The 25950-nt window shown below is 46.5% G+C and overlaps 1 protein-coding gene across 1 annotated transcript in view; it reads left to right on the top strand.

Moving 5' to 3' along the window:
* Positions 1-6155: 6155 nt before the first annotated feature.
* The window catches only part of LOC131278904 (anthrax toxin receptor-like), a 68641-nt gene continuing 48846 nt past the window's right edge, over positions 6156-25950 (top strand). Inside the window, exons 1-3 of the mRNA XM_058299546.1 lie at positions 6156-6346; positions 24566-24637; positions 25316-25387. Coding sequence (XP_058155529.1) covers positions 6156-6346; positions 24566-24637; positions 25316-25387 — 335 coding nt within the window. The remainder of the gene's footprint in view (positions 6347-24565; positions 24638-25315; positions 25388-25950) is intronic.

The raw sequence follows: 25950 nt of genomic DNA, 5'->3' as shown, positions 1-25950 counted from the left end.
GGGACTTCAGTCTCTCTGGGCAACTAGAGTATAGGCCTAAACAACTTGAATTAATCCACACAGCTGTGACTCCATCCCTACCCCTGGAAAAGGAGAAAATTGGGAGAAGCTTCATCAGTCCCTGGGGTAATGAGGGCAGCTTGAGCCTCCACAGCTTATAACACCAACTACATCCTTGGTTTCTACTGCACAATCAGCAAGGGAGAAAGGACAGGAAGCCCTAAACTAAAGAGAAAAACTGCATCGAGAATAATTACTCTAGTAAGCCAGGTGCAAAGACATCAACAAAAAAATTACATCCACACCAAGAAAAAGGAAGCTGTTGCACAGTTAAAGGAATAAGTTAAGCCTCCAGATGACATAAAGGAGTTGAGACAACTAATCATAGATGTTCAAACAAATCTCCTTAATAAATTCAATGAGATGGCAAAAGAGATTAAGGATATTAAGAAGACATTGGATGAGCACAAAGAAGAATTTGAAAGCATACATAGAAAAATAGCAGATCTTATGGGAATGAAAGGCACAATAAATGAAATTTTTAAAAAACTGGAATCATATAACAGCATATTTGAAGAGGCAGAAGAAAGCATTGGTGAGCTTGAAGAAATGGCCTCTGAAAGTGAACATACAAAAGAACAGTGTGCTATATCATTGGGTGGAGACCCATACAATGAGTGTATAAGTGTACCCACATCCTGGGGAGACCTGATGTTCCCAAATAGAGGGAATTGTGTCTCTTGAGAGAATTGGTGGCTCCCAATTAGTTAGGGCAGTCTACTATGCCAAGCCCTCAGCATTGTTGCAGTATCTATAAATCTGGTCCCTCAAGTAGTGAAGATTAATTGTCACTGTGGGCCCTGAGGGGAGGGGGAGAGAGGTATAGAATAGACGGAAGCAGGGCAACTAGGGGGCAATGGAAGTGCTCCACAAGATCATACAATGATGGAGATAGGACATGTTAACTTACACCAAAAGTGTATAAAAGTTTATAAACTAAAATGTAAGCCATAATGTAAAACATAAGGAAGCTAAAAATTTAGAAATTTGTACAGTCTAAGAATATAAACCAAAATGTAAACCATAATGTAAACCATAATGTTTGAAAGCTATATTTCAATATCTGTACATCAGCTGCAGCAAATATAACATGAACATGTAAAAAGATCATTGCTGGGGAAAGGGTTTGATGTTGGGTATATGGGAGTTCCCTATCTTGTGTATGAGAGTTACTGTGATCTAAAACTTTTTCTAAAAATTAGAAAAATAAAGAAAGGATATAGACACTGAGGAAGAAATGAAAGAAAGTGCCTTGCCACTGTACATACAGAGCAACACCTATTACAATGATAAAAGGCAAAATGTTTGAAACAAAGTTTTATAATATTTTACATTTTATTAATACACCAATTCATTTTTACTTTAGTATTTCTCAATTATTATGTATTCTATTTCTAAGCTTTAAACCCATCACTGTATTTCAATTTCCTATTAATTGAATTTGGCAATATATTAGGTTTCATTGCTGAAGAAAATTTGGACCACAGAGAGGTTCAACTATCGCAGTGGAGGAACACTGGTGTGGGATGTTATTGATGGGGGGCACATGAGTGAGGGGGAGTTCTCCAGGGCATGTATATAGGGGACATAAAAATGTTCTGATACATGTTGGATATTTTTATAGAAGTTACAGTTACAAACATCAACAGAGGGAGTACTGAGTTCCTACCCAGGGGAGCTCTGTCACATTCCCCAATGGAACAGCAACAATCCCCTAAGTGTAACAGCAAAGACCAACAAGGAAGGATGGTCCAATAATGAGCCCTTTATACTGATGACTATGCTTATGAACCTGTGTGCCTGAAATATGAACTGGCTTAGAGCTGCAGGGTACCTAAGAGTTACCTCATGAAAGCCTCGATGCTGCATAAATGTGGCCACTCTCTAAGCCAAACTCAGCATGTAAATGCATTACCTTCCCCCCAGCATGGGACATGACTCCTGGGGATGAGCCTCCCTGGCCCCGAGGGATTACAACCAATCACTAACTGCTGATGCAACTAGAAAGAGACCTTGAATAAAAGGGTCAACTCAGACCAGCAGAATATCTCAGCCCAAATGTATGATCCAGTGTTAAAAATGACTTTTTGACCTTGAATAAAAGGAGGAATTGGCAAACACAAATGAGTTTATATGGCTAAGAGTCTTCAAAAACGAGTTGGGAGGTCATCAGAGGGGTCACACTTATGCACACCTCAGCAGGACCCCAGAGAGAGCCAAAGTAGATGCAACCCTAGGTGCTGGTTCTCCTGAAGGCTATGGAGATCCACAGGGTATATGGTCATGGCAGATTGATTTGGAGTTCTGTGCCATGTCAGAGGGCCCTACTTTGGACTTTGTGCTCCTGAGTGTGATAGAGCTGGACTCAGATGTGACCTTCCTACACATGCCTCTTCTGTCACTTTTACTGAAACTGTGGTTGGTGCTAGGGATGGTGCATGCTTAGGGGTCTGGACTGCCCATGTGCCAGCTGGGCCTTGAGCCTCAGTAGAGTTGGGACTCCTACTCTTTGTTTCTTTGGACTTACCCAGGCCAGCTAACAGAGAGATGAAGATGGTAAACACCACACCAGGGAATCAAAAGTGCCAACAACTGCAACCAGAGGAATTGCATTCATCATTCATGGAACCTAAGCCCCCTTTTGATCTAGAGGTGGAATGGACATCACCATCCCAGGGTCCACAGGATGGAGGAATAAAATATGGATTAGAGTGGGCTTACTGACATTTTACTATAAAACTATTGTGACTAGTAATAGAAGAAATTGTAGCATTGAGGTGGAGAATGAGACCACGGTAGTTGCTGAGGGCAGGGAGAGGGAAGAAGGGATGTGATGTGGGGGCATTTTGGGGACTTTGAGTTGTCCTAAATGATACTGCAGGATCAGATGCTGAACTTTATATATCCTGCCATAACCTTCTGAATGTATGGGAGGAGAGTGTGAACTACATGTAAACTATTATGTATGTGGTGTAGCAGTGCTCCAAAATGTGCTCAACAAAGTGCGATGAGTGTGCCACAATGATGGAGGAGGTTGTTGGTGTGGGAGGAGTGGGGTGCAGGAGTCGGGGGTATACGGGAACCTCATATTTTTTAATGTAACTTTATTTTGTGTGATGTATATATCTTCAAAAATATATAATTTACAAAAATGATGGGGTGGGGTGGGGAGTGGGGTATATGGGAACTTCATGTTTTTTAAAATATTTTTTAATGTAGTGTTCTTTGTAATCTATTAACTTTAATTAAAAAAGTGTAAAAATAAATAAAACAAAATGGATCAAGGACGTAAATATAAAAGAGACAACTATAAAGCTCCCAGAAGAAAATGTTGAGAAACATCTTTAAGATCTTGTGGTAGGGAAACGGACTTTGGCCCAGTGGTTAGGGCGTCCATCTACCACATGGGAGGTCCGCGGTTCAAACCCTGGGCCTCCTTGACCCGTGTGGAGCTGGCCACGTGCAGTGCTGATGCCACTGCGCGCAAGGAGTGCCCTGCCACGCAAGGGTGTCCCCCGCATGGGGGAGGCCCACGCGCAAGGAGTGCGGCCGTGAGGAAAGCCGCCCAGCATGAAAAGAAAGAGCAGCCTGCCCAGGAATGGCGCCGCCCACACTTCCCGTGCTGCGGACCACAACAGAAGCGGACAAAGAAACAAGACACAGCAAATAGACACCAAGAACAAACCAGGGGAGGGGGGAATCAAATAAATAAATAAATCTTTAAAAAAAAAAAAAGATCTTGTGGTAGGTAATATTTTCTTAATCTTATACCGATAGCACAAACAATGAAAGAGAAAATTGATAAATGGGACCTCCTCAAAATTAAACACTTTGTCCTTATAGGACTTTGTCAAAAGGGTGAAAAGGCAGCTGAATCAATGGGGGTAAATATTTGGCAATCACATATCTGATAAGGGTTTAATATCCATGTTATATAGAGGTCATACAACTCAACAATAAAAAGTCAAACTGCCTGATTAAAAAATGGGCAAAAGAGTTCAAAAGACAATTGTCCAAAGAAGAAATACAAATGGTGAAGAAACACATGAAAAATGTTCAACATCACTAGCAATTAGGGAAATGCAAATCAAAACTACGAGATATTATTTCACACCTGCTAGACTGGCCACTAGTAAAAGTTGGAAAAGTGTAAGTGTTGGAGGTAGGAACACTTATTCACTGTTGGTTAGAATGTAGAATGGTACAGCCACTGTGGAGGACAGTTGGGCAGTTTCTAAGGATGTCGAATATAGACTTACCATGTGACCTGGATATACCATTACTAGGTATATAGCCAGAAGAACTGAGAGCAGTGTAACGAACAGACTTCTGCACACCCATCATTATTCACGATTGTTAAAAGCTGGAAACAACCCAGGTATCCATCAACTGATGAATGGGTAAACCAATTGTGGTGTATTCTCCCAATGGAATAGTATGCAACCATAAGAAGAAATGTGGAAACATGACAACATGGATGAACCTGGAGGACATTATGTTGAGTGAAGCAAGCCAGATACAAAAGAACAAATACTGTTTGATTGTGCTATTATGAACTGAACATATACTGTAAAATTATGGAGTGACGCCTTCTCCCAGGGGTTCCAGGCACCCTCTGCCTGCCCCTTCTCCCCCAGCAGCTGGGATCCTAGGCCCTCCCTTCAACAACACGTGCTCGCACCCGGAGCCCCTGCACGCCGGCTTTGCGCTCCCTCCCTCAGCAAACACTTCAGCCATGTCCCCCCGGGAAGCTGCGTGGAGGAGAAAGGCCCCAAAGGACCAGCCGGCCCCGCGGGGCGGCCCCACCACCGACTCCACGAGGCCCAGCGCCGCTGGCATCCGACTCCACGGTGTGGGCACTGCTGGTCCCGGGGCCTGAGGCTCCTGGTCTGATAAGGGCTGAGCGCGGGGCTCCCCTCCTCCGCGCACAGGGCACTTCCCCGCAGCCAGAGCAGGTGGTGATCGCAGTGCTGAGCTCGGGGATGTGAAAGAAGAGCCCGTGCCCCGTCACTGCACCCCCAGCCCAGAGCCAGCTCCAGGCCGGGGGACTCAGAGGGACCCCGGCCCCCCTCCCTGCCGGCTTGAACCGCGGCGTGGCCCCGCGGCCCTGTCAGCGCCTGGCCCTGGCCCGGGGGCGCTGAGCAGTTGGGTCCCCACAGCTCTGCCTCCAAGCCAGGAGAGTCGCGGCTGGACCCCCGGGTCGGGGGCTGCGCCAGCCCGGGCGGGGCTTTCTCTCCAGGAGAAAGGGCCCCTCAGGACAGACGGGGGCTCCCAGAGCCCCTCCCGCTCCCCCAGCCGGCTTTCCCTCCGACCCCTCCAGAGGCAGCCCCAAGGGAGAGTCTGGAGACCCTCGGAGCCCGCGGCTGGCCCCGCCTCCCCCACTGCCTGCTGCAGGCCCTCGGCGCTGGCCCCTCCTGCAGGGCCTCGGTTTCCCCCTGGAGCTGGTCAGGGGAGGACCGCCTCCTGCTGGGCGAGGAGAGGGAGGCGTCCTCAGCCTGCGAGCACCCTCTGGGTTCCACTTGCGTTCCCCGCAGGATTGACAGTAACAGGACCAGAGAGATGCCTGAGCCCAGCCTCTGCCTCCAGGCTCTGCTCCCAGGCCGGGGTGGGGAGAGCGGGTGGGGGGCGAGGGAGTGCCGGGTCCTCATCCGCCAGCACACAGACCCTTCTGGTAACATGCTATTAAGCAAAAACGCAGCGATTTTGAGAGTCCTAGAGGCCCCCTGTGAGGGTCTGGGGGAAAGGGGCGCCTCTTTAGCCCCCTCCCACCCCGCACAGATCCTGTGACTCCCCCTTGCAGTTGTGAGCAGCCCCGCAGTGCTGCAGGTCACAAAGTGGCACGTCAGCCTCATGGCCGTCGTAATAACCTGGCCCCGGGGCGGCGGAAGGGGGCGAGCAGGCAGTTGCGGCTGGTTCCCAGAGCCAGTCGCTGTCTTGCTTGGCGCGCTCCGTGGGTGCGTGGCGAGGTCGTGCGTGTCTAGGCTAGAGGCGCGGGCCGGCGGCCGCTGAGCACGCGCAGAGGCGGAGGTAGCGCTTGGAAGAGACTTTGGTGGACTTGCTGGGCCTGACTCCAGGCTTCCAGAGATACCAGACGGATGGGGAGCCGCGCTCCCCGGGCGCCCGGGCCAGCGCCCTTATGGCTGCTGCTGCTGCTCCTGCAGCTGCAGGTGTTGAGCGTGGGGGGCAGACCCCATCACGTTCGGAGCGGGAGGGGCACGTGGCTCCAGAATACAGGGGATTTGGGAACCTGCCAGCCCTCCTTGGATCTCTATTTCGTCCTGGACAAGTAAGTTGCTGGGGGCGCCTGGTGCACTGGGGGTGGGGGTGGGGGGCGGGGAGGGTTGTTGGAGCAGGTCCAGGCTCCACAGGGAGGTTCTGCCTGGGTCCAGGGCCTGGGGAGCCCCTGTTTTGTGGGCGCTGCGGGAGGCCCAGGGGTCAGTCGCAAGAGAGGTGGCTCTGGGAACGCCTCGTTTCCCGAGGCAGAAGGATGCTCCAGGCTTTTGTGTCCAGATACTTTTCCTTTGGAGGTTTCTACTGAGAAATAGACTAAGATGCAAGGCAACCAAGACGTTCATTTGGCCTCAATGGCAATTCGGGGAGCAGAGATTCAGGGAGCACCCCAAGTAGTGTTGTGTTGTGGCATCTCCAAGCAAGAGATTTCAAAGAAAAAGACGAGCACAAAAGTTGACTGTGGCTGGAGGATGGTTGGGGTTATGTTAGGAGTTAGCTGAGTCCTTTCATTGCGCTTTGCTTTTTGGTGTGGGGATGCCCCTGAGATTTTGAGGAGCCTGTGCCTGAGGCTTTGCAGACTCGAGTGGTTTGTGACACCTGAGACCTGCCTAAGAGTCACCTCCCGCGTGGCCTCCTGACTCCATTTGAAATCTCTTGGCTGTCAAACTGTTTTCTTTTAGTTCTTTATAAGGAAGGGAACATAAGCCACCACAATGTTTCTGAAGCTTCTGTCCCTTCTTTTAAGTGGCCTTCAAGTGGGCTGATCTTTAGTCTATAAGACTTCTGGCTTTACAGGGTCCCAAAGAAGCAGGTTCGTGGCTTTCTTTGGGTATTTTAAGTGTCGCTGGTGCTTGGAAAATCCTTTGCTTTGCTTCTTCTGGTGGCTTTGCTTCCTTCTTCACAGTCACTTTCAGGAGCAGCTGGCGGGTCTGCTTGTGGCCTTGGCCCCTGGGCAGTGGCTCACATGCCTCCTGGCCCCTGTGAGGTTGTCCTTCCAAAGAAGGAAAGGGAGGTGCAGGGTCAGCCTTGGAGAGATTGTCTTGCTTCTACCTTCAGCTCCTCCTGTTGGGTTGACAGTGAACTTTGCATTCATTGAAGAGTAATGGAAGTGCAACCAATGGTAATTCTGCTGGAGCACTTTACGGTTTCACCGTGGTTGTCTTCTTTCATCCTCCAAACAGCCCTGGAATGGAGAGGAGCAAACGGGGGTGTCCATCCAAGTCTGGGTGGGAGGGGTGAGGCCCCAGGGGTGAGTGAGGGACCCAGGAGCAAGTGATGGAGGCAGATCTTGGAAGAGAATCCCTTCCTCTGCCTAGTGGGGGGACTTCTGACACACCCTGGACAGGTCTCGCCTGGTTGACGCCCCCTTGGAGAGTGGATCAGGGTTGGAGGACGGCTGGATCTGGAGGGGATGACAGCCTCTCTAGTTTAGTCTTTCTGGAAAGGGCAGTGAGGCCAGAGGGCCCCCCGCTGCTGGGCAGCCATCCTACTGCTCTCCCAGGCTCTGCTGTTTGGCCCAGTGGGGGCACAGCCCAGCCAGGGTTGGAGGAGGAGCTTGGCACCAGGGGTGTGTGAAATCACATTAACTGAGCACTTACTACATGATAAGCAACGTACTAGACACTTTAGTCCCTGACAACTGAGGGAGTGTGTTCGATTCCCCTCTTTTAGGATGAGGCGACTAAGGCTTGGAGGGGCTAAGTGGGTTGGTCAAGGCCACATAAACCTAGTTTGCATTTATATTTCCTTACTGGCTAATGATGTAGGTGCTCTTTTCATATGCTTATTTTTCATTTGTGCATCTTCTTTGGTATGTTCAAGTTTTTGCCTTTTGTTTGACTGAGTTTTTTATGCTTCTGTTGTTGCATTGCAAAAATTTCTGTATATTTTAGACATTAAACCCTTATTAGTCTATGATCTGCCGCTATTCTCCCATTTTGTAAAATATTTTCAGTTTTCTTAATACTGCCTTAATGAATTAGTTTTAATTGTCATGAAATGGAACTTACATATTGTTTCTTTTGTTGTTCATACTTTGGCATCATATCTATGACTCCATAGCCAAATAGTATATCATAAAGATTGTTTTCTTCAAAGAGCTTTGCATTTTTAGCCATTATAATTAGGACCTTCATCCAATTTGAGTCAATTTTTGTATATGATATGAGGTAGGAGTCGAGCCTCATTCCTTTGCAAGGGGATATCCAGGTTTTAATGATGTCATTTGTTAGAATCTAATCTTTCACATATGTGTGTTACTGACAATTTTGTACAAAATCAATTGTCCATATATGTTTGGGCTTATTTCTGTACTTTCAATTCTATTCCAGTGGTCCAACGATGCATTATCTTTAGGCCAGTTCCACACTGTTTTGATTACTGTAACTTTGTAGTGTATTTTGAAATTGGAAAACGGTATGCTTTCAACCTAATTCTTCTCTTTCAAAATTGTTTTGTTATCTGAGGTTCCTTGCAGTTCTATGTGAATTTGAGGATCAGCTTTTCCATTTCTGCAAAAATGGCTGCTGTAATTTGACAGTGATTGTGTTGGATCTACAGATTCTATTGGGCAGAATTGACATTTTGGCAATATTAACTCTTTCAATCCATGGATATGGGATTTGTCATGCCACACATTTATGCCTTCTTTAATATCTTTCAATTCTCTTTTGAAATTTTCACTATAAAAGATTTTACATCCTTGCTTAAATTTATTCCTAGATATATTATTCATTTATATGCTGTCATAACTGGAATTGTTTTCCTATTTTTGTGTTTAGATTGTGCATTGTTAGTATATAGAAACATAATTGATCTTTAATGTGTTAAACTTGTACCCAGTTGCTTTGCTGAATTTGTTAATTCTAGTAGTTTTCTTATGGATTCCCTTGGCTTTTCTATTTAAAAGACAACATCATTTGCAAAATAGATAGTTCAATTTCTTGATTCCAATTTGGATACAGTTTATTTCTTCTTCCTTCTTAATTGTTCTGGCTAGGACTTCTAGTACAATATTGAATATTGAATAGCATGATTAAAATGGGCATCCTTATCTTGTTTCTGATTTTAAGGGGAAAGATTTCAGTTTTCATCATTGAGCAAGATGTTAGATGTGAGTTTTTCTTTTTTCTTTTTTGTCTTTATTTTTTTTGTTACATTAAAAAAATATGAGGCCCCATATAACCCCCACCCCCTCACCCCACTCCTCCCCCATAACAACAACCTCCTCCATCATCATGAGACATTCATTGCACTTGGTGAATACATCTCTGAACACCACTGCACCTCATGGTCAATGATCCACACCATAGCCCACACTCTCCCACAGTCCACCCAGTGGGCCATGGGAGGACAAACAATGTCCGGTAACTGTCCTTGCAGCACCACCCAGGACAACTCCAAGTACCGAAAACACCCTACATCACATCTCTTCCTCCCCCTCCCTACCCCCAGCAGACACCATGGCCACTTTCTCCACACCAATGCCACATTTTCTTCGATTACTCATCACAATAGTTCATGAATAGAATATCAGTAATTCCACTCTAATCCATACTCTATCCCTCCATCCTGTGGACCTTAGAATGGTTGTTTCCACTCCACATCTATATCAAGAGGGGGCTTAGATTCCACAGGCATGCTGGATGCAATTCTCCTGCTTTCAGTTGTAGGCACTCTTGGCTCCCTGGTGTGGTGGTTGACCTTCTTCACCTTGTTGGCTGAGTGGGGTAAGTCCAATAAACCAGAGTGTAGGATTTGCAAGTCTGCTGAGGCTCACGGCCTGGCTATCACATGGTCAGTCCAGAGATTCAGGTCCCCTGGGTATACATTAAACCCCAGCACCAACTACAGTTCTGGTAAAAGTAACAGGAGAGACTTGTGGACAAAGATCACATCTGAGTCCAGCTCCATCACACGGAAACACAAACTCCAAAGTAGGGCCAACTGACATGGCACTGAACTCCATCTGCCATGACCATAGAACCTGTGGGTGTCTGTAGCCCTGAGAAGAACCAGTACCTGGGATTGTATCTACTTTATCTGTCTCTGGGACTCTGCTGAGGTGTGTGGAAGGGCAACCCCTCTGATAACCTCCTGGCTCTTTTTGGAGACTCATAGCCATATGAACTCATTTGTCCTTTCCATTTCCCCCTTTTATTCAGGTCAAAAAGCATTTTTAACTCCTGGTATTATATGTAGACTGAGATATTCTGCTGGTCCGAGTTGGCCCTTTTATTTAAGGTCATTTTCTAGTAATTGACCTTTATCATAAAGAAAAAGTTCCCTTCTAATCCTAGAATTCTAAGTGTTTTAATCAAGAAAGGGTGCTGGTTTTTTTCCAAGTGTGTTTTCTGCATCCATTTAGATGATCATGTGTTTTTGTTTCCTTCATTCTATTCATGGATTGATTTTCATATATTGAACCAGTCTTGAATTTTGGGATATATACCACTTGGTCATGGGTACAATCTTTTGTCACATGCTGTTGGATTCAGTTTGCTAGCATTTTGTTCAAGTTTTTGGCATCAGTATTCACAAGGGAACTTGCTCTGTAATTTTCTTTCCTTATTAGCCTTTGGTATCCAGGTAATGCTGGCCTTATAGAATGAATTATAAAGTGTTCCTTCTTTTTGAATGCTTTGGAAGGATCAGAGAAGGATTGGTGTTATTTTGTACTTGAAGTATTGGTAGAATTAACTATTGAAACCATCTATTCCTGGACCTTTGGTGAATGGTTCTGTTTATTCAGTGTCTTTATTTGTTATAGATTTGTACAGATTTTCTCTTTCTTCTTGAGTCAGTTTAGGTAGTTGATGTATTTTTAAGACTTTTTCTAATTGACCTTGGCCCTCTAATTTGTTGGTATAAAATTGTTTAGAGTACTCTTTTATAATTCTTTTTATTTCTATAAAGTCAGTAATGACATCACTATTTTATTTTGATTTTAGTTATTTGTATATTTTTTCTTTGACACTGTAGGTAAAATACAGTCCTTTTTGTCCAATTATCATAAACCCAAGTTTATTTCCATTGATTGTCTCAAATGGTTTTCCATTCTCCATTTCATTAATCTGTGGTCTAATATAGAAATTATTTCCTTCCTTCTGGTAACACTGAATTTATTTTGCTCTCACTGGTTCATCAGAATGTGAAGTCAAGTTATTGATTTGAGATTTTTCTCTTCTTTTTCATATAGGAATTCATTGCTATAAATTTCCTTTTCAGCACTGCATTCATTCTATCCCATGAATTTTGGTATGTTGGCTTTAAAAAAATATTTCTAAGTATTTTCTCTTTTTTCTACCTTTTTAATTTAAAAAAAATGTTACATTAAAGGAATATGAAGTCTCCATATATCCCCTACTCCCCTCACCCTACTCCTCCCACATCAACAACTTCTTTCATCATCGTGGCACATTCATTGCATTTGGTGAATACATCTTGCAGCACTGCTGCACCACATGGATAATGGTTTACACTGTAGTTTACACTCTCCCCCACTCCACCCCGTGGGCCATGGCAGGACATGCAATGTCCAGCATCTGTCCCTGCAGTTCCACCCAGGACAACTCCAAGTCCTGAAAATGCCCCCACATCAGATCTCTTCTTAATTTCCTCTGTGATTTCTTCTTCAACCCACTGGTTTTGAAGAGTTTGTAGTTTAATTTCCACATATTTATAATTTTTCCAGTGATCCTTCTGTTATTGATTTCTAGCTTCATTCCATTGTGCTCCAAGAAGTTACTTTGTATGATTTTCATTTTTTAAAATTTACAAGTCTTATGCCCTAACATATGGTCTTCCTATGGAATGATCCATGTGCACTTGAAGGATGTATGTGTTCTGTGTCGTTGGGTAAATTGCCCTATATATGTCTCTTAGTTCTAGGTGGTTTATGGTGCTATTTCAATTTTCTATTTCTATGCTGATTTTCTGTCTCAATGTTTTATCTACTATGGTAAATCGTGTGTTGAAACTATTATTATAGAACTGTCTATTTCTCCTTTCAGCTCTTTCTACTTTTTCTTCATGTATTTGGGGCCCTGTTGTTACATGCATATATGTTTTATAATTGTTATATCTTCTATTTTAATTGACTCTTTTAGCAATATATAATAACCATCTTTGTTTCTTGTAAGAGTGTTTGCTTACCATATATTTTTTCAGATATGAAAGATATCAGATATCCATCTTAGCTCTCTTTTGGTTATAATTTGCTTGGGACATTCTTTTTCATTTTTTCACTTTCAACCTATTTGTGTCTTTGGAATAAAAATGAGTCTCTTGTAAGTGCATATAGTTGGATCATGCTTCTTTATTCTTTCTGCCAATCTCTACCTTTATATTTGAGTGTTTAATTCATTTAGACTAAGGTATTTATTTAAAAGGCAAGACTTCTAGCATTTTGCTACTTGCTTTTTGTATGTCTCATCCATTTTTATCCCTCCTTTGCTCCATTATTATCTACCTTTTTTTGCTAAGGTGATCCTTTATCATGACCCATTTTAAATCACTTCTCATTTCCATTTGTGTAGATAATTTGGACATTTTTGTGATTAACATATGGATCACATTTGACATAATAGATCTATTATAGTTTATTTTCAATAGTTTACACATAACCTTTTCCTATTTCTCTCCTTCCCTATGTTACATTTATTGAAAGGTTCTTCTTACATGTGTGCTCTATAATGTATCACTATGGTTGACTTTATGCATTTGAACTTTAAGCCATATAATAAATAAAAGATGGTTTTACAAATGACACATGCAGTAATATTGACATTTACATTTAGCCATATATGTACCTAAACCACAGGTCTTTATTTTTCAAACAGCTTGGAGTTGATGTCTAGTGTTCTTTCCTTTCAATATGAAGGAGTTCCTTTAACATTTTTATAAGGCATGTCTATTTGTAATGAACTTCCTCAGTTTGTGTTTATTTGGAAATATCACAGTTTCTCCCTCATATTTGAGGAGAAATTTTGTAGATATATTATTTTCCTTTGACAGTCATTTTTTTCTTTCAACTCTTCAAATCTTTCACGCCATTGCCTTCTGTCTTCCATATATTTGAATTAACAACCAAATGTTAATCTTCCTAAGCATCCCTTTTACAAGATGTATCACTTCATTCCTGCTGTTTTCAAGATTCTCTTTTTATCTCTGGGCTTTGCCATTTCCACTAAAATGTGTCTTAATGTAGATCTCTTTGAATTTATCTATCATGAAGTTGATTGAGCTTATTGGATTAGTTTATTTCTATCTTTCATCATATTTGTGACATTTTTGGCAATTATCTCTTTTAGAATTCTTTCTTCCACTTTTTCTCTTCTACCTCTGGGATTCCTATGACATATGAATTGGTACACTTGATATTGTCCTACCATTTCCTTATACTCTCTTCACTTTTTCATTCTTTTTTCTTTCTGCTTCTCAACTTGCATAATTTCAATGGTCTTATCTTCTGGTTTGCTGATCCTTTCTTCTTGTTTCAGTCTGTCCATGCTATTGAATTTTCCTCATGTTAGAATAATTTTAGTTCAAGAATTTCTATTTGATTCCTCTTTATAATTCCTGTCTCATGATTGAAATAATAATTTTGTTAATATATTGTTTTCCTGGTTTCCTTTAGTTCATTTGTCCTGTTAAGAGAATTGATCTATGATCTTTGATTAGTAATCCAAGTGACTGGGATTCCTCTGTTAAAAGATTCTTTTGAATTCATTTTTTCCTGCAAATGAGTCATACTTTCCTCTCTCCTTGCATTTTTGTAATTTTTGGTTGAGAATTGGACATTTTGAGTTTCGAGTATTGTGGTCACTCTGCAGGCTAGCTATTGCCTTCCTCAGTCTTCCAGATCAAATAAAAGACAAAAAAGTGAGGGGGTAGAATAATAAGGAAAAAAACATACCCTCACCCCTTCCAAAAATGTCTGCCACCCCTTAATTCTCTAAGTAGATGCCAGTGGAAAGCTGGAAGCTATTGTTGCCAGGAAAGCCAAAATCAAGGCTTGTGTCTCTGCAGGTCCTTCATGACCCATCCACCAGAAAATACACACAAAAAGAGAAATGAAACTGTGTTAGTCAGGGTTCTCTAGAGAAACAAAATCAATAGTAGATATCTGTCAATAGTATGCGATTTTATAAGAGTCTCTTATGTCACCGTGGGGTTGCACACGTCCAGGTTCCACAGGCAGGCTGCAAAGCATGGCTCTGATGAACATCCAATGAAGGTCCTTGATGAGTTTCTGGGAGATGTTGGCTGTCCAAAGACGAGATGGGAAATTCTCTCTGAGTGCTGAATCACTTCCCCTTTTAAGGAATTCAACTGATTAGATAAAGTGTCACTCCTTGCTGACAGAAATCTCCCTGACTGATGTAGATGTAATCAGCTATCTATGCAGTAAAATCAGTGGTGACTAAAGCCTATAAATGCCCTTTTACTACAGTTAGCCCAGTGCTTGGTTGACCAAACAACTGGGTACGATTACCTGGCTGAGTTGACACATTAGTCTAACCATCACAGATACCGACCAAATATAAAGATGCTTGGATCTTTACCAGAACCCCCTTCTGCTGAGTGGGCCCAGACTGAACTTAGCATGTGTGCTGGTGTCTCAGGATTTCCCAAACTGACCTTGACCTCCAGCCAGACTTTTAGAAATGATGTTTCCTCTGCCCACAGTGACTACAGCCAGCTACTCCTAGAATCTATGACATATTGCCATAGCTGTGCCACCTCCACTGCCAGCACTGCAGGTCTCATGGTTTCTAGTCTTCATTACAAAAACTGAATTATTGGCAGTCTTTCCTTACATCCTGAACTCCCATCATTGTTCTGAATGTCTGATCTGGTTTTGGGGTTACCCCCTAGTTAATTACACTCTCTTTTTCTAGCTCATTTTTTTTGAGGTGGAGGGAAGATTCTTTAATACTTCCTATTTTACTATTTTGCTCCTAATAGCTCTCATTTGGCTTCTTAAAAGAGGGGAGGAAGCACAGGTACCTCTAGGTATCCTTGGAGGGCAGGGGACAGGGTGAGCAACTCAAGTTGTCTATGGCCCAGATCAGACCCTAGGATTGATGATGCTCTACATGGTCCCTTTCTCAAACTCAGTCTATACAATTGCCAGTCCACGATGCTACTGGATTATGAAAATGGAGTATATGCTGAGCTTGCCAAAGAAATCACCCTTGTATACACATTGCATATCCTCAAGGTGGCATGTGGCCAGAGGTGGGTGCAGAAGTCTTATCAGGACCACAGTGGACTTCTTAACCCCAGGGAACTAATGTGCCCTCTTTCCTGAGCTTGGCGCACATTCACGTGGGGGTTGGAGAAGATGATGGGGAGGATATAGGTTGGTGGAGAATATGGTAATTGGCCACATTCCAAACCCATATTGAAAGCAGAGGCCATGAAATTTTTGACAGTTTGAGTGGGGAAGGTGAGTTGTGGCCTGGACTGGGGTAAGTGTAAGGAGGAAGTGAACGCCCCTGACTGAGTGTCTGACAACACTGTGGGTAAATGGCATTACCCTTACTTTGTAGAGAATGAGAGGAGGAGGCTCATGGACTGAAAGTGATCTGTTGACACTTCTAGAAGGAAGACCTGGAGACAGAATAGAAACTCTGGAGTGTGCAACTCCAGGACCCAGTCCTAAACCAATGGCTGGGGTCCCTGGGAGCTGCTGATGTGGTCTTGGAGGCAAAAATAATCTGTTAGGGAAGCGGCTGTGGCTCAATCAGTTGGGCTCCCGTCTACCATATGGTGGTAGGCTTGTGAAGGCAGGCTCGCCTGCACACCGTGGAGAGCCAACCCAGCAAGGTGACGCAACTAAAAGGGAGACAAGTAAAATCATAGAGGAGTGTGCAGCAAATGGACACAGAGTGCAGACAAAAAGCAAGCCACAAAGGGGGGGCAATAAATATAAATAAATGTACAGACACACAGAAGAAAGCACAGTGAATGGACACAGAAAGCAGACAACAAACAAGCTGCAAGGGGTGGGGGGAATTTAAAAAAAAATCTGTTAGCTGTGTGGAGGGTCTCTGGTTATCACTCCCATTCAGGGACACCCAGGATTTGGGGACCAGGTGTTTACACTGGATGGACTTGGAAAATGTGGGTGAGCCCCTACTGTGTGCCCACTTCCTTGACTGGGGCACCTCTGAGTCCTAGGGAAGGAACTCCATGCTGAGGGCAAAGCCTGTGCAGAGATCCAGAGAAAGCAGATGTCAGGTGGTCTAGGAGCTTAAAGAAGGAAGGGGAGAAAGGAAGAGGAAGAGGAGAGGACAGGCCAGATGGCAGGGACCTGGGGCCATGAATAAGGTTTGCTCTTCATCTCAAGGGCATTTGGGGGTCACTGAAAGGAGGCCTTCATCAGAAGTGTGGTGGGTCAGACTTGTGTTTTCAAAAGAGCCTTTGGCATCTGTGGAGAGAATGGATATGAAGGAGGAAGGATGGAAGCAAGGACTGAAGTGCAAACGAGAAGTTAGCCCAGACTTCTGCTCCCATGGCTCTGCCCCTGCAGTCATTTTTTCTTGATTTTGTCCCATCTCTGACCCTTTGTGCCAAGGCTGGCAGTGCCTGTACTCAGAAAATTCTCAAAATTCTTGTCAGTTTTGCATGCAGTTCAAGAGTGCCCATGCTACCAGACAAAAGGATTTCCCACAGATCCTTCCTGGATAAATGCATTTCCAAGCCTGACTTCCTCTGAAGTGGCTGGTTGGATCCATGAGTCATACACCTCATCTTTGCAAATTTCAGTTCAACCAAAGCCTCCTGAGGGACCGTGTTCTTGGGAGCTCCCTTCCTCCAATCTTGGGGAGGGCCCTAATAGAGCTGTTTCCGTGCCTAATCAGAATATGTTGTCTTGATTGGCTGAGAACTTTCCAAAGCATCAATAGCTGGTTCCTTTTAGACTTGTTTTCCCTCCCTCAATTTGCTAAAAATAGCAAGGAGATACCAGGCAGCATTTTCCACACTTACCTTGGAAATTTCCTAGCTAAACATCCAAGAGCTCACTTACAAGTTTTGTCTTCCATCCAGCTTAGCTACACAATTTCACCAAGTTCATTGCTACATAATAAGGATTTGCCTTTCTTCCAGTTTCCAAGAACACATTCATCATTTCCTCCTAAGGCCTCACCAGAAGCACTTTTGATGTCCATATTTCTATAAACATTATGTTCATTGCAATACAAGTATTCTCTAAGTTGATAAGAAGCTTTCTCTACACCTTTCAGTTATTTCTGAACCCTCACCAGAAACATTTGTTTGCCAATTTCTCTTTTTTTATTAGAACAGTTGTAGGCTTACAGAAAAATCATGCAAGAAAAAGAATTCAAATATACCATCCTATTATTAATACCTTACATTAGTGTTTTACATTGGTTACAATTCATGAAAGGACATTTTATAATTGTATTATTAACTGTAGTCCATAGTTTACAATTTGGTTCTCTGCCTGAGTTGTACAGTCCTAAGTTTTCTTTAAAAAATTTAATCTAGTAACATATTTACAACCTGACATTTCCCCTTTACCCACATTCATAATGTAATTCAGGGCTATGAATCAGTGTTGCTAATTACATTCACAATGCAGTGCAACCATCGCCACCATTCCTTACCAAAACTTTAGGATCAAACCAAATAGAAATTGTATACAATTTACTTTTAATATACACATTTCTACCACTCGTCTCTTCAAAGTAATCTAGGCTTTTTTTTTTTTAATCAAGTGCTTCACATTCTTCCAACCCTCACCCATTATCCAATTCTAAAGCCACTTCCATATGTTTAGATAATTTTAAAAGCAGCACCCCACTCCCAGTACCAAAATCTGTCTTGGTTTGCCGACACTGTTGAGGCACACAATGAGTTAGCTTAGAACAGCCTTTTATTGGCTCACAGGTTTCAAAGTCCCACACTAAGGCCCAATCAAGGACATGCTCTTCCCAAAGTCTCCAGTATTTGCTGATGGCGTGCTGCAGTCCCTGAGGGTCCCTGCCTGACTTTCTGCTCTGGGGGCTGTGAGCCAGGGCCCCACACTGACATTCCTCCTCAGTCTCCAGCCCCACCTCCATCAGGCTGGATGGCAACACCTGGAGGAATGAGCCCAGTGCCTCGACCCTGTGAAGAAGGAAGGAATGTTCCTTCTCAGTTGCAGCTTTATCCTTCCAGGTTTCGACCAGAACGAGGCAGGCCCACTCTTGATTCTTTTCGCAGAAAAGGAAAGGCTCAGGTTGAGTGAGGAAGCCCTCGCCTGGGTCTCTGCTGGGTTGACTGTGCCTGTCCTCAGCTGTTGGCCAAGATCCCTGCAGCTGGGATAGCCTCTGCATTTCCAGGGCCCACGCCGAAGCCCCCTGGTGGGGGGATAGCCCCACAGGCAAGGGAGGTGGGAAGGGACATCCGGGGCTGCCCCCACCCCCCTCCGCTCTCTGTAGCACCACAGTACCCACCCACACCCTTTGTCTGCCCATGACATGGCTCTTTTCTGGCAGCACACAAGCCTCAGAGCACATGCCAGGTGTCCCGACCTGGGTTCCAGGCCAGGCTCTGTGGGATGTGAGCCAGGCCCGCCCCTCTCCATGCTTGGGGATCTCAAGGTCAGGATGTAAAATCCCTTGGTTCTTTCTTAACCAGCTCTCTGTGCAGCCTCCCCATGAGTGCTTTGGATTTGGACTGTCCTGTCACTTCTTCATCTCTGGGGTTTGCAGCCAAATTTGGGGGGGGATTTAACTGAAGGAAGGCCAAAGGATTTCAGCTGGTTAATTCTTTCTTGGACCTGGTGCGGCGGCTTGCTCGGTCGGTAGAGGTGGGGTCTGGCTGCGGACGAGGGGTCAGTCCAGCTCTGGACGAGGGGTCGATCCAGCTCTGGACGAGGGGTTGGTCCCGCTTGGGACGAGGGGTCGATCTGGCAGCAGACGAGAGATCGGTCTCACAAGGGGTTGCGCGGTTCGGCTGACGGGGTCACCCGGCGAAGCCAGCGACGAAGGGGTCGCCCAGAGAAGCAGGCGACAAACTGGGGACAAGGGAGGCCAGGCCCTTGTCGGGGGCTCTCAGGACTGGAGGGCGCATGGCAGAAGAACTACCGCGGAGACAAGGTAAACAGGCAAGTCCACTTTATTGAGGGAGAGGCAACAGTTTTATAAGGGCTGGGGAAGGCTGATTGGTCGAAGCCATGCCCTGTTCTGATTGGTTGCCAGCGAAAGGTCAGTGGGCGGTACTGGATGGGGGAGGGGTGGTGATTAGGGATTGGCTGTTGCTGTTGCTGGGGGAAGGGGCAGGGTTTAGGGATTGGTGGCTGCTGTTGCTGGGGTAGAGGGCAGACTTGAGTTTCCCGCCCACGCCTGGCTGTTGCTGCTGTCGGGGGAAGGGAAAAGGGCAGATTGGATTTTTCCGCCCACGCCTGGCTGTTGCTGCTGTCGGGGGAGGGGAAAAGGGCAGACTGGAATTTTCCGCCCTGCGCCTGCGCAGGGAGAAAGAAGAAGAAGGGTGCCGCCCCACAAGGCATCGTTGGCACCATCCAGGAGGAGGGGCGGCCGCGGAAGCATGGCGGCCGAGAAGGGGAGACCCGAGGGCACTCTGCGCCCATGCCGAGCTCCCTTCAGGGGTGGCGGTGAGTCCGACCAGCCACCCTATTATGGGGGCAGTGGCTTGGCCTGCCGCGGCCGCTCCCCCGCCAGGCCACACTTCAGCCCGAGGGGTGACCGCAACCTGGAGTAGATGGTTGAGGAGCGGCTTCTGATAGGCTGATGACAGATCTAGAACCTGTCCTAAATTCTCTTCCAAAGGGGAGAGGTCCTGCCTGTCCTGCTCCTCTCCTGGGCATCTCCGAGTGTCCCTTCATCTCCCTTTGGCCTGTGACATGCAGTTGGTCCATCTTTTCTTTGAGGCTTCACACAGCTTGCCTCAGGGGGCTGCAGCCTGGAACCCCCAGTTCACACCAGGCCTGAGCCAGTGTCACAGCAGAGATCTAGCCAACGGCCCGAGGCAGTGAGCCTGGAGTCTTCCAACAAAATTCTTTCAACCCATGAAATAGGCTGCCGCACAGCTTCCCTACAGCCTTGGCTGTGACTTGTACCCCCTTCCTCAGCATCTTTGAGATCCTGGTGTACTGCTGGATTAAGTCAGTTTCCAGGAACTGACCTTAGGAAGGCAGCAGATGCACAAGGATGAACAGAGACAGACAAGGCAGCAGTTACTCTGTGCTCTCCCTTTCAGAGGGCCATCCAGGTTCTCTTGTTTTCACCTTCTCAGGACCCCTCACAAGGCCACAAGGAGGTGCCTGTGGCTGATGTGCAGGTGTGGAATAAAGGGCATTCCAGGGTAAAGGCTGGATGGGATGCCTGGTCCCACCTGCCTGCCTCCTGTCCTTTCCTCTGACACTCCTGCCATCCACCACTTCCTGCTGGGAGTTGTCATCTCACTGCCCAAGAAGCATCAGCCTGCTCCGGACAGTCCTAGTAGCCAAATGTTGGGGCCTCTCCCCAAGATGCTTGAGACCTAGCAGCTCACTGGATGCCCTTGCAGGCCAATGGCCCCATGTGGCTTTTGTGGTCTGACCTCAGTATATTCAGGCAGTGGGAAGATCAGGAGGAAGGTACAGGCTTGATGCTGAAACATATTTTTTCCACCCTGTCTTGTTTGCTGCTTGGTTTCAGGATTCACAGCTCACAGAGTGGTTAGTGACCTCACAGGTCATCAGGCTCAATCTCCACCTGGGGATAGAACTGCACTGCTAATCTACCTCCACTCACACATGTCCAGTGCCCAGGGACACATTCTTTACGGAGACACTGTGAAGATAACTCTGAATTTTAGGTCAGGTTTCCTTGCATGGACCAACATTTTCATACCCTGCAGGAATGGCCCCATCTAAACTGAAAATTAACCTCCCATCTCCTGACCTCCAATCCTACCTTCCAGAAGCAGCCACTTGCAAAACCTCTTCTTTTGTGAGCATGTTGCACATTATTCTGATAACATGGTTGTACTGAGTACAGTTTCTTATTAAAGTTTACATATTATCTCTTGAACTCTTCCATTTTCCTAACAGAGTTAAATAATTTCAGACTAAGTATTTATTGCTTACTTTGCAATTACAATATATTGTTTATAGCTGAGCTATTTATTATGGTGTTTAGTTTTTAATGATTTGTTATGTTTATTTTTTATCTTGTTACTTCAGGGATCTTTTAGTTTCCCATGCTTTCTGATTATGTAGAAGCTTCCCTCTTATATAACTAGCTTCCCGATTTTTTCATAGATATTCTCTTAATTCTCTGAGACTATGAATTGCAGAATTTTTACATTTTATCCTGCTCACCGATTCTTCTGAATTTTTCTGGTTTTTGCTGTAGGTACTGATATTTTGGTCACAAATTTTAAGAGCTGAGGTGTTCCTCGAGTGTCTGACCATCTTTGTCCATTCTCATCTAAAAGGGGGGCACAAAAACACTATCATGGCTCATTGTGCCAGAAGCTTTTTGCTATTCCACACTGTGTCCTTCTCCAGTCTTTGGGTATCCCGTGACTCATTCTACTGGCCATAAGCCTTTGCTTTCTTTCTGTAGCCTAGAACCTCCTTCAAAATCATCTCAAACTGGGAACTTTCCTAGATGGTGTGTGTGAGTTGATGACTCTTGCTTCCTATAAATATTCTTGTAATTGTAATTCTTTGGAAGGCCCTTTTCAGTCAGGGCAAGAAGAGAAGAGTAGAGAGAAGTGTTAGCATTAGCTAGGAAAAGGAGGGGCCTTGTACTTTTTCCTGTGGGCTGAGAAGGGTAAAGTCTGTACTGTGAGTGCCTTTTCAGAAGCTAGAGCTTTGCAGTCCAGAAGTTGTCCAATGCTAGAGAAGACCCAGAGTGCCTGCACCTCCTGCAAAAGGCAGAGCAGGTGCTTTGTGATTGGAGACAGGTTCTTATCCATGCTAGCCCCAGAAAGTGTGGCCAACGACTTGACCTGCCTGACCCTCAGTTATCCCATCTGTGAAATGGTAGTAACACCGGTCATCAGGTTGTCCTGGAATTGGAAGTCATGCATAAAAAGTGCCTGGGATATAAATACCCCATAAATGATAGTCCTGATATCTTTAGAACCATCTGTCCTTAGTTTCCTCATTGTCTGCTGGCAGTTTTACTTATTTAAAATTTTTTTTAAAAAAGATAAATAGATCACACAACTCTTATGTTAAAAAATGCAAGTTCCCATATACCCCACTCCCCACTCCCCACCCCCCACCCCCACTCCTCCCACATCAACATCCTCTTTTATCAGTAAGGCACATTCATTGTATTTGGTGAATACACCCTGGAGCGCTGCTCTGCTGACCGTTTTAGACACAGCCTAGAGGAGGCAGTAAAGAGGGAGGGGAGGAGAAGGTTGCTCTTGCGTGTATAGCAATGTCTGTAAACAGGACATGGAGATTTGTTTTAGTTTCCTCATTGCTAAAGCAAATACCATACAGTGGGTTGGATTAAACACAAAGCCAGCTAACAGGGAGGTGAAGAAGGTCAACCACCACACCAGGGAGCCAAGAGTGCCTACAACTGCAAACAGGAGAACTGCATCCATCATCCAAGTGGAAGCTAAGCCCCCTCTTGATACAGAGGTGGAGTGGACATAACCATCCCAGGGTCCACAGGATGGAGGAGTGGAGTATGGATTAGAGGAGACTTGCTGATGCTCTATTCTGGAATTGTGATTAGTGATGGAAGTAAATGTGGCATTGAGGTGGAGAAAGTGGCCATGGTGGCTGCTGGGGGTGGGGAGTGGGAAGAAGAGATGTGATGTGGGGGCATTTTCAGGACTTGGAACTGTCCTGGGTGATACTGTAGGGACAGTTACTGGACATTGTGTGTCCTCCCATGGCCCACTGGGTGGACTGGGGGAGAGTATGGTCTTAAATGTGGACCATTGACCATGTGGTGCAGCAGTGCTCAGAGATGTGTTCATCGAGTGCAGTGAGTGTCCCATGATGTTGGAGGAGGTTGTTGTTGTAGGAGGAGTGGGGTAAGGGGGTGGGGAGTATATGGGGACCTCATATTTTTTAATGTAACATTGAAAAATAAAGACAAAAATTTATTGGCTCATGGTTTTGATGTTAGAGAGGTCCAAGCCAAGATGATGCTTTCTTCCCGAAGACTGGCCTCCCAGGGCAGGCTGTTTAGGTCTTTCGTCCTGAGCCCCTACATCATGATGCAATGCACATGGCAGCCTCTCCTGGTCTCCCCCTTCTCTTCTAGGCTCTGTTGACTTTTACCTTCCAGCTGCTCCCTTTCTGGCTTTTTCTCTGTGACCTTACCTATAAGGTCTTCAGTAACAGGATTAGGACCCATTCTGGACCACATACTACTGAGGCAACCTCATCAAAGTCCTTATCCTCAAGGGTTCATACCCAGAGTAATGGATTTAGTTTCAGAACATGTTTTTTTTATGGGATACAGAGCTCCAAACTGCCCAAAGTTACATTAATTGCTGGAAGGGAAAGGAAGGGCCTCCCTGTGGGTTGGTCCCTCTGATGCATGCAATAGGGGGGACTTGAGTGGTCACAGATCCAGGGAGAGAGCCAGCAGGGAATAAGGAGGCCTAGGGCCAGCCTTGCCCCCATGACTTACCTCTGCAGGCCCTCAGACTGCAGGGCTGCAAGGAACCCAGGCACCTACCACTTCCTTCCATAACCTGAGTCATGCCCAGCTCCACAAAGCTGTACACAACAGATCTGTGGATGTGCAATGACCTTGAACCCAGGGGAGATACGTAGATATGAGCAGCTTCTCACCTGGCCAAAAGGGGCTCTGAGCCTCAGCCTCCTCCAACCACCTCTCTTCTTCCAGGCACTGAACACAACCTGGAGAAGCTTCTCCATTTACTCAGAGGGAGAAAGAGCCTGAAAGTGTGGGCAGGAGGGCCTGTGGCTTTCCCTGCTGGTCAGCACCTGATGGGCTCAGCCAGCCAATCCATCACCCCCATCCTGGCCCTCTCGGCTCCTCCAGTGTCCACACCTCCATCTGCCTGGGGCTGACTTGGCTTCAGCACTGGAAGGTCCTGGTCCAGGAAGCTCCTCTGACTTGGGCAAACAGGCTGGGGGCGCCCCTGCCCTGCTCACCAGATGTGCCATGGGGCCTGAGGGCTGCTGCTCTCCAAGGCTGTGTCCGGGAGGGAGGCGCCTGTTAGAGAGGCTGCTGGAATTGGGGGACAGGTAGAAACTCTGCTTGCCCAACAGGGCACCTCGTCCCCCTGACCCATGCCCTCTTGTCCTCAGGTCGACGTTTGTGGGGAAAAGCTGGAGGAGCATAAACAGATTTGTTGCTGACATCTCCAATAAATTAAAGAAGTATGGCTTCTCCGAGCTGCGGGCCCCTTGGGCTGTGGGAGCTCGGCCCCGGCCAGGCAGAGCACACATTCCTTGGAGCCTCCAGGGGCCTGCATGTCCCTTGGGTGGGAGCCCTGAGCCCAGGGCTCTGAACAAGAGCAGAGGACAGATGGAGAGATGCCAGTGGACGCCCCCTATGGTGGCCAAGGGGTGGTGCCAAGGGGAGGGAGCTCAGTAAAATCCATCCATGGCCAGGACAGGGAGGTGGGGACCAGCTCCCCAGAGAGGGCTAATTGTTGGAGGAGGGGCGATGGGGGAGGGGAAATGGGGGAGGGGAAGGAGGGACAGAGCTGCAAGAATATCACAGTAGAAGGGAGACGCCTCAGAGATGCGAGTGCAGGTCTTGATGTCACTGCAGGTGTGTGCAGGTGTGCGCAGGTGTGCACAGTTGTGCGCAGGTGTGCACATGCGTCTTCTGGGGTGTTGGGCTCTAGGGGTGGGCAGAATGCCATCCTGGCACCCGCTCTTGCGTGAAGCCTCCAAGTCCTTCACTCAAGTTGTCGGCACTGCCTGGTGGGGAGTGGGCCCAGACGTGAGACGCGGTGGGGAGGGGACGGCTGGGCGGGGACCCGGCCTGGCTGCCTGGGCGTGCGGCTTCCAGCTGTGAGTGGCCTCTCACGAGTGGGTGCTTCCTCGCAGCCCGAAAATGCGGATCGCCTTCATCACGTTCGACTCTCAGGCCTACGTGTCCATGGACCTCACGTCAGACGAGTAAGACCCCCGGATGTCCTCAGTGGACCCAGAGGCCCCACAGGGCAGTGAGGAGCAAGCCCCAGTGTCAGGCTGGCCCTCACCCAGGACCTGGGTTCCTCGGGGACGCCTGGCACCTGGCACTGCCTCCCCCATTGTTCTCTCCTCACCCCTTGCCCTGTCTCCCTTGTCCCGAGCACCCGCTGGCAGCACGTCCCTTCATCAGAGTCTCTGAAGAGTCCAGGGACCCAGGGGGGCTGGTGGAGACTCGTGCATGTTCTGTCTCAGCCCTGCTTGTGCTGTGAGCCCAGCTCTGTGCCTGCTCATCCCCCTCTAGATTTGGGGGGGCAGGGTCCGAACCAGGCGGGACGATGGGGGCAGTCAGGGTGCTGGAGCAAAGGGTCTGGGGAAGCCAGAGTGGGTCAAAAAGAGGAGCCCAAGGGCAGGGTCCCGCAGGCATGGGACAGGCACAGGTGGGGGCATGCGGTGGCCTGAATGGGGTCACAAAGCCTGGAAGTGGGGCTGGTGAAGTGCCTGGTGGCCGCAGGGTCCAGGCACTTGGGGACGCCAGTGCTGGGGTCCCA

This window comes from Dasypus novemcinctus, chromosome 6, assembly GCF_030445035.2.
Source record: "Dasypus novemcinctus isolate mDasNov1 chromosome 6, mDasNov1.1.hap2, whole genome shotgun sequence".
Lineage (NCBI taxonomy): Eukaryota > Metazoa > Chordata > Mammalia > Cingulata > Dasypodidae > Dasypus > Dasypus novemcinctus.
This window is presented reverse-complemented; position numbering and strand designations above follow the sequence as displayed.